Raw genomic sequence first — 12,732 nt, 5'->3', positions numbered from 1 at the left:
ATATATTTTTTACTGAGTCAACAACTTCTTGAACAAAACTTCTAGAAATCAATGAGTTATTATATAAATTTGCAATAAATTGAATTATGCTGCTATTGTGGTTATTACTTAATGCGTCATGAAATGTAGTTAACGTCTCGAGAAGAGAAGGAACTTCTTGTAAATTGTTAGCATTCAACTGCGTAGATACTTCGGAGCTTGTCTGAAATTCAATTGTATTGCCTTGTTTTCTGTTTTTATTACAATTATTTAGATTAACTGAACTTTCATGCACACTGGCAATGTGTTTTCTAAATAAATTTAATGAGCTGAATGATCTTTTACAGTTGTTTTCTTTACAGTTAAATTGATCCAGGCGCCCATGCTCATGTTTCAAATGATATATTTATGTTTTTGGCAATAAAAACATTTGATCACAAATAAAACAAATCATCATTAATATCTAATAATTTCGCATCAAAAAAACTTAAAAATATCAAAATGTAACTCTAAATTAAAACTTTTAAATCAAAACACTTAAAAATGTTAACCCTAAATTAATACTCAGTTCTCACTATTCAATTTCAAAACATCTGACATCAAAGAAGTAACAGAAACATACGTTTTGGTTTTCGGGAAGTTGTACACAACTTGCTCAATAAATGTCCATGCAGTTTCAGCTTCCGGAGGATAACTGGCATTCATAACATGAAAAATTGTGAAGCACAGATCTATGGCCCGTAGTGGTGTGTCTACTTTATATAAAATATCGTTCACACTGACGTAGCAACTTTCTATAGTGCCAATATCAGAGCCAACAATAATAGGTAATGGCTGTGCCGTTAGATGAAAACTGGCCAGTTTGTCCTGTCGTGTCTGTAGTTCTCTTTGTAAGTCGCCAGCAACCTGAAAATGTGTTTTTATATAAAAATTAAAAATATACAAAAGTATACAAAGTGTACAAGTAAATATACAAAATGTAAATACTAAAATAGTATACAAAAGAATACCTTCACGTAAAGTAAAAATTCCTTTCTCATTTCAATTTTTGAAGGCCTCCATCTATTTGTACCTGCCCTCTTGCATTTTAAGTAACTGCACGGAAAAAATAAGGGCAAGATGCTCAAGGCAAATATTTCTTTAGCGCGACCTTTAAAATACAAATCACAATTAAAATAAAATATATTTCTTACGCAACATTTAAACTTACTATCTTCTGGATTATTATTTGGGAACTTTTCTTTATATTCTTTAACAAGCTCCTTTAAGTAAGAATCCGTCTTGTTTTCTGCTAACTTCAACAGCGCTGTAGCAAACTGCGACCATTTAGAAAGCAAACAGTTTTTTTTATCGGGGTTGTAAAAGTCAAAATCTTGTTCCAACTAAAAACAAAATTTAGGTAAATACAAATATTTAGCGCTAACTTTAATTTTCTTACCAAGGTATATCCCAAAGGTAATTTGAGGCAAGGAAATTTGTTGAAATACTCATGTATAGTCCCATTATTTACTGCCTTTCGTTGTACTACAGTTTTACCCCAATATTGTTGAACTGTTGTGAATGGTTCTGAATTATTTTGTAGCCATAACAAACAATCTTCAGCTTCCACGTCTGTTAAAAGATTTGCTAAGTTGATTTCTTTTTCTTGATCTAAAAAGTAAAATAAAAACATTTTTTACGTTTATAAAAATAGTTAAAAATATACAAATACTTAAGCACCTATTCGTATTAAATAAAATGCGTTTTCTATTATATAAGTAAAGAAACCGCATTTTTATTAGCTAGCGTTTAGATGCATATATTTCAATGTATATATAATATCTACTAATATATTGAAAAAGTGAGACCATAATTATTCCTATAAACTTTTCGTTAGTATATAAATAGTCTTTTAATTTATTTTACCTTCTGTAGTAGTATGAATAAGGCCTAATTTTTTATAAAGTTTTCTTAAGTATGTATAAGCACTCCATAATTTTCCTCGGGCTGCTTTAGGTTTTCCTTTCACATTTACATATGGTACGTAATAAATGCTTGGATTTTCATGTAAAAACACTTCGCTTATTTCCTTTGCCAGTTGAGTAAATCTTTCAGTCGAGATTCTAAAAAAATAAGATGTCAAAATGTATTAAAATTTATTATTATTTATATTATAACATATGTTATATAATGTTAACATATTAATGATAAATATATTAGTTACATACCTAGCGTCTTTATTTCCTACTAGTTTATGCTTAACTATAAGCTCTGCCAGTTTATTCCTCAGGAAAACGCTGTTTTTACCGTAACTAGCCTTGATAAGTTGTCCTTCATCAGTGGTATTTATTAGTCTCAGAACAGTCTAATGGGAAAAAGTGTATAAGTTTACCGATTTTTACGTGTATGTGTATGTGAGCATAACTTACAGAATTACAGTTTTGGTTAGCATATATTTTACGTGGTAAACCCACTGTAGCCTTATTTAAACACTTCTTTTCATTAATCAGAATTTCTTCATCCTCTGATGGAACACTGGAAGTTGATGGACTTGGATTTATATCAGATAGCGACGATGAAATTGTCGTGCTAGATGAGTGCCCAGTCAGTATCAAAGATTATCTCACTAAAAATCTGAAAATAAAAATAAATGTAAAAAAAAATTTTAGAATATAGGAACCAGAACGCTATTTTGTTCTTGATTTTTAAATTTTGGAAATTGATTTAAAAATCAGCGGTACCACAAACCCAAATATGAATTTTCGCGCAATTCGAACAATTTTCGAAAATTCGAACGTCTTTTTAAATCAGCTTTCTTTTTTATTTTTACAATTTGGACATAGAATTTGAAATTATTGATACCAAGAACCCCCAGATATAAATTTTCATGCAATTTAAACAATTTTTTATAAATTTAATCCGTTATTTTATTTTTGAATTTTCTTATTATGACACTAAATTCAGGTTTCTAAGTATATACCGTAATCAGACAATCTTCTTTGCGTATTTAAAATAAAAATAATAAAAGTACGTGTTTATTATTAAATATTCGAGAGTTCTTCGATTATTTTAATTATTTCTCTTAATATGATCATAGTGAACTTAATCATTTAATAGAAATTGAACATATGTTTAGTGAATTAAAGTGAAGTAAAGTGAAATTTCAAAGTAATAAAAAGTAATAATAATGTATTTATATATGTAATAAGAAATTATTTTTAGGAAAACAATTTTGCGTATAGTTCAATAAATAATTTATTAAATCATAGATATTAGATTTTCGACAAAAATTACTGTTGATTAACGGAGATAAATTTTAAAGAAATGTATCAAAATCTCATAAAATTTGTAATAGTATAAAAGTATTTAGCAAGCCAAATAGTAATAACATATATTTATAAAAATATTTCCAAACCACATACGAAGAGAGATATCTTAAGATATCTACGCGCATTTATCAACGTGCATTCATTTTTTCACTGGATTTCCGTGTAGCTTTACGGACTTGCCCACATACGATAAGTCATCTCTGCGCGTTCATTAACGTGCGGATATAAATTTCAGGATTTTCGAAAGATCGAAATATTTGATGGACTTTTCTTAACGCATGTACATCAGGTCACAGAAATGCCTTCCAACATGAATTGCTGCATATAGGGATATATATTGTTATAACAATATATATCCCTATATGCAGCAATTCATGTTGAAAGGCATTTCTGTGACTTGGGCCGGTATTCATAGTCCGTTCTTATATTTAAGATTGTCTTAAGCACGGACTTATATTCGCTCTCTTCGTCACACATAGATTGTGTCTGACGAAGAGAGCGAATATAAGTTCGTGCTTAAGACGATCTTGAATATAAGAACGGACTATGAATACCGCCCTTGGTGTACACAATTTTCATCTACACGCGGGCGTTGATAAATGCGCATTGATGTCTTATAACCTACCTTTTCAGTAACAGGAAGTACAGAATTTTTTAAGTTTTGATACTTGTTTAAAAATTTCCTTTTGGTGCCCACTTCACTTATCAAGCTCTCAATATCATTGTCGGTAAGGGTGTTAAATACCTCGGTGTCAATTTTTTGAGCTAGAACAAAAATTATAAAATGATTCAGAACCGGCAAAGTTTCCACGTGATATCAAAAATTATAACCTAAATAATGTCGCGTGTCAATCTTATTTGATTGCCTCATTTTAGAACTTACCTGCAAATGTTGGAATCAATTCTTCTAGTCCCCATTCTTTTAATGTGTTCATTACAAAAGAATCCATTGTGGATATAGGATAAGATCACAATAAAATAGTTCTTAACACTCGATAATCGGTACACAATCATAACCACACACAATGAGCTAAACTCTGAAGAACAGAAACAGACCGGAAAAAGCCTCGCGTGCTTGCGCGTAGCTTCGTATTACGCAGACGCCAGAATATTTTGGCCGGTATTCATAGTCCGTTCTTATATTTAAGATTGTCTTAAGCACGGACTTATATTCGCTCTCTTCGTCACACATAGATTGTGTCTGACGAAGAGAGCGAATATAAGTTCGTGCTTAAGACGATCTTGAATATAAGAACGGACTATGAATACCGCCCTTTATGACAAATTGTAGAAAAAATATCAACAATTATTGTAAAGCAGTTGATTTTTTATGTTTAAAGTAAAGTGAACAAATTATATTTACAGTGACTATAAACTATATGATAAAGTAAGTAAAACGTTATTATAAATTAATGTTAGCTGTTTTAAATATTAAGAATATTATTTTATAGAACACTACACACTAACGCAATAAATTTTATCTGAATTTTATAGCACAATTTCATAACCAGTATATAACAAATCACTCTTAATGTATTATAATTATCCAAAACGCTGCAAAAAAATGTTTTATTTTTTATTAATAAAATTTATTTGCGCGTTTGTTTCACAGAGTCACAATTTTTGTGTTTGCATTTGACAAAATAAATTTGCTACAAAATTGTAACTAATCTGTGTATTTTCTATTTTCCATTACATTACAATTTAAAGTTACTTATCTGACAAAATAAAGTCTACAACATTGTATTAGTTTTTTCCGAGAGATTTTTCTCAGTGTAGAAAATAATATTTTTTACTTTTTTCCTTCTTGCCAGATTATTTTTGAAGAACATGGCACTAAATGTAATTTTAAAACTCCAATATATTTAATTGATTCCTTAATAAGTCAATTTAATAAGCGTTTCAGTGATTTTGAAATACTACGAAAGGATTTAATACTTTTTGAGAATCCTCTTACTGTGCAAATCGAAGAACAAAGTCTCGAATTTCAGGAAGAACTTTGTGATTTACAATCTGATGTTACTTTAAAGGCGCGATTAGAAAAAGGAATCGAATTTTTTAAAATTTTAGATGCATTGTGTTATCCATGCTTCGAACTTTCGGTCTTAGAATTTTCTCCATCTTTGAGTCCACATATTTGTGCAAATGTTCTTTCTCTAAAATGAAATTGATAAAATCGGAAAGACGTTCTTCTTTAAGCGATGCATCATTATCCTCTCTGATGCGAACTAGTTATTCTTCTATTTCTGTGGATATACCATTCTTAGTAGAATCGTGCAAACGACCAAAAAGATCTAATAAAAATTTTACTAATTAATTATTTCGATTTCTTCCTAGTCGTTCGATTTTTTTATTTGTTCCTCTTTTGTTTTCTTCTATATAAAATATCCTCCAAGCCATATATAAAATTTCCTGCCAAGCCATATCTACATAGATATTACATAATCTTTATTATTTTTTAGTGAAATAGGCCTACTGGGGAAATCACTTTAAAAAAAAATGCATCCACAATAGTGCCTCACGGGTGATGTAGAAAGCTATTGATTTCTGGCTATAAAATTACAAAATTTTTTTTTTAAATTGTAATTTTGTAATTATTATATATTATTGCGAAAGTATATTATAATATATGTATAAGTATAATGTATGTAACATATATATATATATATATAACTTTGTTAAGTATATTATATGACTTTATAAGTGTAAACTAATTTATTGTATAGGAGGGGACAACCTTGAAAGAAATAGAAGCACCTATTTGCATGCTGCACCATGCATTGTTAATCATAGGTAATATGTTATTTTATTTTATAATTATCTTAGTTTTAAAATTTTTAGTTACAGTCACATTTTTATATGTGTACGTGATTGATTGTGTGTTACAGATGATACGGAACGCCGAATGTTCTATTTATTTATAGAAGCAACACAAATTGACAGGATATATTGTTTTTATGAAGCTCTAGAAATGTTAATGTCTTCATATTATATCTTCAATCAGGAGACGCGGTAGTGTCTCCGGCCAAGTTCAAAAAACGACACTACTAAGTTAAGAAAAGAGTCTCTGGCAAAGTTCAGAAAATGACACTACTAAGTCTCTTATCCTGCGCGCACAAAGTCGATTTTTCGGGGGTTTGTAGCAACTAAAATATAAAAAATTTTACAAAAACACATAGTATATCCTTAATGGCGGCATTGCCACGACTAATTTGAGCAAAAAAAAAAAATTAAAATTAGTCCAGCCGTTCCGGAGATACAAGCGGTCAAAAAGTGATGTTGGTAATGCAAAAATTAAGAAACGTCGTCTCCTTATTCTTCTCCTCTGTCCGCAGGAGCGGATAAAGAATTTACGGGGCCCAGGGTATTATCATTATCATTAAAATTTACGGGAATTTTTCGCACCAGGTGCCAAGAGTCGACGAATTCGACTTTTACGAGTTGCGCTACGGGAATTCCTCGCACCAGGTCCCAAGAGTTGACGAACTCGAATACCCCGAGTTGCGCTACGTGTATTTCTTGCACCAAGTGCCAAGGGTCAATGAATTTGACTTCCCCAAGTTGCACTACGAAAATTTCGCAAACATGAAAAAGAGAGAGAGAGATATGACATATTTTGATATAAAATCTAGAATTTCTTAAAATATTTAGTTATCGATAATCTTACCGTAATATTTTTATGCGCAGAATAATAAAACGAATCAATACGTGTAAAAAAACCCATTGTTATTTTGAAGAAAAAGTATGTAATTTACAATGTACTTTTTTAACAATTATGCGTTTTCTTTACCACTTCTCATTATTCTAATCATAAAAGTATTACGATAAGATTATCCATAACTTAATATTTTAATTTAAAGAGATATTTTAATTTAAATTTTATATCGAAATATGTCAGATTAAGATATAAAATGTTGAAGATAATTCGACTCGTTTTCTTTTAGATGGCGCTTTTTCGTTCGTTTCCGCGCTGCTGTTTCGGGCGTGCATAATAACCTTTTTTTTTGTTTAGTACAGTCGACTCTCTGTAAAACCTTCGAACACACGTTGGTGGTTGACAACGCCCCTTTTTGTGCATATAAGTATTGGCTTATTCTAATAATAAAAGGAATTCAGTTTCTTACAACCGAAAGTGGTGACATTTTTAATATACAAGCCTATTCACATCCATTTCCGTAACAGGTTATGGGCCCAGTTGGTCGCGTCTACGCCCAGTGAATAGGTTATGTGCATTGTAGTTACGCACACTTGAGTTAAGGAAAAACTGTTTGTCTTACAAAAAAAAAAAAAAAAAAAAGGGAAAGCCATGGATAAAATTACCGTCACGAAGTTCAATGGAACAGATTTCGGGCTGTGGAAGTACCAGATGTCAGTCTTCCTCGAATATCACGGATTATATGATGTCGCGAGTGGCAAGGATGTCAGACCACAAGAACGTTTCGAAAACTGGGATGCTACAGATAAGAAAGCTAAGTATGCATTGACTCAGTCGCTTGAGCTATCTCAGATACGTCACATTGTAAATTGTAGAACCTCAAACGAAATCTGGACGAGACTTGAGGCTCTGTACGAGCAAAAGAACGAAACAAGCGTGCATCTGTTGTTAGCAAGATTCTTCGAGTATAAGATGGATCCAAATAAAATGACGGTGTCGGAACACGTCAGTAACGTTGAACAGATGGCTCGACAACTTGAAGACGTTGGCCATAAACAAGATGAAACAACAATAATTACGAAGATTCTGCATTCGTTACCAGCAAGTTTTCGTTCTGTAATATCAGCTTGGGATTCAGTACCAAGAAACGAACAAAAATTAGCTAATCTGCTGCCTCGTCTCATGAAAGAAGAACAACTGGCTAAAAGCTTCAGTAGTATAGCTATGCCGGTTCTAACTCAGGCATCTCAGGGGGTGCGCGGGTGAAGGGGGGGAAGAGGTTGAGGGGGAGGGGGTAATGACGTCATCGTTTTGGAGGGGAGGGGGTAATGACGTCATCGTTTTGGAGGGGAGGGGGTAATGACGTCATCGTTTTGGAGGGGAGGGGGTAATGACGTCATCGTTTTGAAGGAGAGGGGGTAATGACGTCATCGTTTTGGAGGGGAGGGGGTAATTTCGGCGTGGAGGGGGTGACGAGGAAGGTGCGGGGGAGAGGGGAAGGTATCGGATTACAGGGGGAAGAGGTTGAGGGGAGGGGGTAATGACGTCATTGTTTATGAGGGGAGGGGGTAATTTCGGCGTGGAGGGGGTGACGAGGGAGGTGCGGGGGAGAGGGGAAGGTATCGGATTACATAAATTCCTGGAAGAGATAAGGATTCCTGGAAGAGATAAGATAAGGATTGTTTATATAAACATGAGTCATATAGAGATAAGGATTGTTTATACAAAGGGTATCGGATTACACTGCGTCAGCACTTTTGGAGTGGAGGGGGTGACAAGGGAGGTGAGGGGGAGGTGCGGGGAAGGTATCGGATTACATAAATTCCTGGAAAAGATAAGATAAGGATTGTTTATATAAGCATGAGTCATAGAGAGATAAGGATTGTTTATACAAAAATGATTTATAGTTCCGAGAATTGTTTATATCCTTTGCAGGTTCGTGCAGGTTTTAGCGTGACATCATCGCTATTTTTAGATCATAGGCCCTTAGGCAGCCACTTTTAGGCGCCATGTTGCCAGATTTCAATTTGCGTGACATCATCGATATTTTTAATTAGTGTCGTGTGCGACGAGCGGGTATAAAAAGCTCGCGGAAAAAAAATAGGAACCATCAGTTATCCGAAACCATTTGGACAATCACTACATCGCTGCAACGCTTCATCTGAATTATAGCAACGATGTTTTCTACCGTACAACAGACAACTATGAGTAATCCGGCTGACAAACAGCAAGGTGTGGATGCGAAGAAGCGGAAATTCTCACCCAACGTGTAAGTTGACTCTATTACTATTTACACTTTTAAACTTACTGCTATTGTTACATTTCAAACTTATACAAGCTTTTATCCACAGAAATAAAAGTAATTCGACAAGTATCGATGGAAGCATGATCACGCCTCCCAGAATTTTAGCTAGAAGATACCCGTTGACAAAAACCGGTTATAAATATCTGGATATTGGAATCAATGTTTCTACGCCGAGCCACATAGAAATCGCTCTCGGTGACAACCATGGCAAAGAGATACATTTTACATACAACATGTGGAAGATCGTCCTGGACCAACGACACGCCATCCACCATTTCTTTAACAATGATGCGAACGAAGCACCGTCTCAAACCATCGAACATGTCACGCTACGGTTTGGAAAGATAAACAATCTAAAAGTACTGCGTCTGGAAACATCAACAGTGTGTTTAGTAATGTCACACAACACCGTATGTAACATAATCGCTCTCGAGTATTGTGTGGATCATATCGCTCAATCGTTGAACAACGTCACTGGTATGGTCGACACCAAGTTCGCACACTTTCGAAAAATCGCGAACGGTGCGAAGGACCCCATCGCGGTGATACGTGAGAGCGAATCGTTCGATAAGAATGATATAATCGATTGTGAGCTGTTAGCTCAGATCTTTGGATCGCAGTAATTCTAGCATATCACATGCTTTATTGTTAAAATATTTTCACTATCATAATGTATTTATTAGATGTATCTGTTTAATAAATATTATTTAACATTAAATTAATTTTTATTATACCATCTTTCCTGTACCACATCATATTCACTGACCTATCCTACTGCGAGATAAGCGCGCGCGTCATGTTACACTACATGATAGAAGGAAACGAGCGAACCGGTGACTATCATTTTTCCCTTCTAATTGTAACAAATAATTATAAAGTTAATAATTAAATATAATATAATTAAATATAATATTATTAAATATAACATTTATTAAAAAATTAATTTCAAGTAGTATATAATATTATAATATAGTATAACACAAGGATGGGATAAGGCAAAAAAAAAAATATAACATTTATTAAAAAAATTAATTTCAAGTAGTATATAATATTATAATATAGTATAACACAAGGATAGGAGGAGGCAAAAAAAAAATACAATAATATATTTATAAAAAAATATAATATTTATTTAAAAAGTGTGTACTATACATATGTGTGTGTGTGTGTGTGTGTGTGTGTGTGTGTGTGTGTGTGTGTGTGTGTGTGTGTGTGTGAAATAAAATAAAAACTATAATAATAAAAAAAAAAAAAAAAAACTGTAATAATATAATAAAAACTATAATAATATAATAAAAAAAAAAAAATTGTGGGACCATCATCTGAAACAGAAAAATTCTATTAATAATCTGAAAATATTAAGTGTGATACTTATCGAATGTAATACTTACGGTTGAACATCGTCCGCAGAAAGCGCCTCTCTCACCGCTCTCAATACTTCAGCGGTGCGCGCTGCATCGCTTTCCATTTGTTGAAACTGTGTATTTAAAATTTCAACCTGCCTTAAGGCTATTACGAGATCCTCCCGTATATGCTGCCTGTAAGCAAAATATATATAAGAATAGAAAGTAATTATTTCATACATAATATTAGCTAGCAATACTTACATTGACACCAACATCACACCATTTCCATTTTCATGGATATCATAATCAACTCTGAATGGATAGGGTACCTGTTGTTGCACCTCTTGTGCAACGTCTTCGAAGCGATATATTGATGTGCGCAGCACATTCACCCGGTCCATAAAACTTATTAACAATTCACTGATTTCATGAATTTCAATAGTGTAAAGTGCAGCCATTTTAACTCGCGACGGTATTACGTATTTCAAATGGCTTGAGTGGACTTGTGACGATCCCAGCCTTCGACACATTTTTATAGTACGTCCCTTAGATGTGGTGCAAATCTATGTGACCGCTCTACGGGGGTTATCTTTTCAAACATACTCCAAATTTATAATTTTGAAACATAATTCTTCTCCCGAGTAACCGAATATCAGTCGATAGATTTAGTATAAACTACCGCGGCATAAACAAATCTCATAAGAGATATCATAGCGACTCCATATAATGAGTTTGACACCCATGAAATTCTTCTCTCACGAGGATGTATTACTATTATTTACAAACTACTGCTGCAAAAACAAAAGATACGTACGACACACGTGAATACTTATCTTACAAGGATGTATTACAATCATGATAAGTTAAATTAATGTATGATAAATGTTAAAAATTGTTTCAACTGAGTCTCTAGCGCCTTTCACGATTACGAGGGGGAACGGGGGGAGGCGCTTGAGTCGTCCTCGGACGAGGCTCGACCACAGCTATCGGCTTGTGGTACACTCCGCAATCCTTACACTTCGCGTATTCGGAATTTTTTCTATTCTGATCACGCTCCATTTTCTATACTTTTTTTCTCCGCCGCGTGCACACTTTGAACTGATAAATTACTCTCTTCCGCACACCTTATATACAGCTCGACGCAAAAACGTCAATTTCGCTGTAGTAATAAACGTTAAAAGATGTACAATAGACGTTCGATAGACGTACGAGAGACGTTCAAAGACGTACAATAGACGTTCGATAGACGTACGAGAGACGTTCAAAGACGTTCAAAGACGTACAACAGACGTTCGATAGACGTACGAGAGACGTTCAAAGACGTACAATAGATGTACGATAGACGTTCAAAGACGTACGATAGACGTTCAAAGATGTACGAAAGGCGTTCGATATACGTTCTATAGATGTTAAAAGTAGTTCGATAGGTGTTCGATAGACGTTCAATATACGTTCAATAAATGTCTGAAAGATGTACGATATAAGCGATAGGTCATATTACATGGTGGATTATGTAACGGGTAAAAGGTGGAATAAAAGTCATACGAGTGTGATATACATCATTTTATTAGAATAAATCATGGTTGTTTTACACGTTTGTTACGCTCAAACCACCACCACTTGTACAATTTGCAAACATTCCGCATAGCGCAATGTCTCGTGTGATATCCACAACGCAAAGTTCCGATTACATCCAAGTTCGTCAGGCGTGCGATATCTTCGTAATCCACATCGATCGTTTCGATCTCTACATCATCTTCCAAAATCTCGCACAGCCACATTTTCTTCTCGAGTCCTTTCACGTATATCAGAGGCGGTTCCGTACCAATGGCATTGTTGATAAGACTTTTCATCTGACTGTACGAGACGTGTCCATCTTCCCATCGGAAGCCGTGGTGGTGTATCCGTATAACCAACACGCCAGCGATTTTTCCGATTTCGTCAACAGATACCACGGTACGTGTTCACGAAATACGTAATGAGATAGCGTTTCGCCATCTCGAAGTACCGCTACCTCTTTCACGATAAAAATGTTGTTGAACGCGTAACCTTGCAAGTCGACGAAAATTGGTACGTTCGACATCGTCGTCGACCGTCGGAAAACTGACGTTCCCATTCACACACGTCTAATTTATAACT

The 12,732-nt window shown here is 34.0% G+C and overlaps 1 protein-coding gene across 1 annotated transcript; it reads left to right on the top strand.

Moving 5' to 3' along the window:
• The first annotated feature begins 8,424 nt into the window (after nt 1–8,424).
• LOC137001490 (uncharacterized) lies at nt 8,425–10,460 on the top strand. The gene is made up of 2 exons (XM_067360437.1): nt 8,425–9,211; nt 9,294–10,460. Exons 1-2 carry the CDS (start codon nt 9,120–9,122, stop codon nt 9,868–9,870), a joined length of 669 nt encoding a protein of 222 aa, XP_067216538.1. The 5' UTR covers nt 8,425–9,119; the 3' UTR covers nt 9,871–10,460.
• Nucleotides 10,461–12,732: the final 2,272 nt, after the last annotated feature.

This window comes from Linepithema humile, chromosome 8 (assembly GCF_040581485.1).
Source record: "Linepithema humile isolate Giens D197 chromosome 8, Lhum_UNIL_v1.0, whole genome shotgun sequence".
Classification (NCBI taxonomy): domain Eukaryota; kingdom Metazoa; phylum Arthropoda; class Insecta; order Hymenoptera; family Formicidae; genus Linepithema; species Linepithema humile.
The sequence above is the reverse complement of the archived record's forward strand: the minus strand, read 5'-3'. Positions and strand labels throughout refer to the sequence as shown.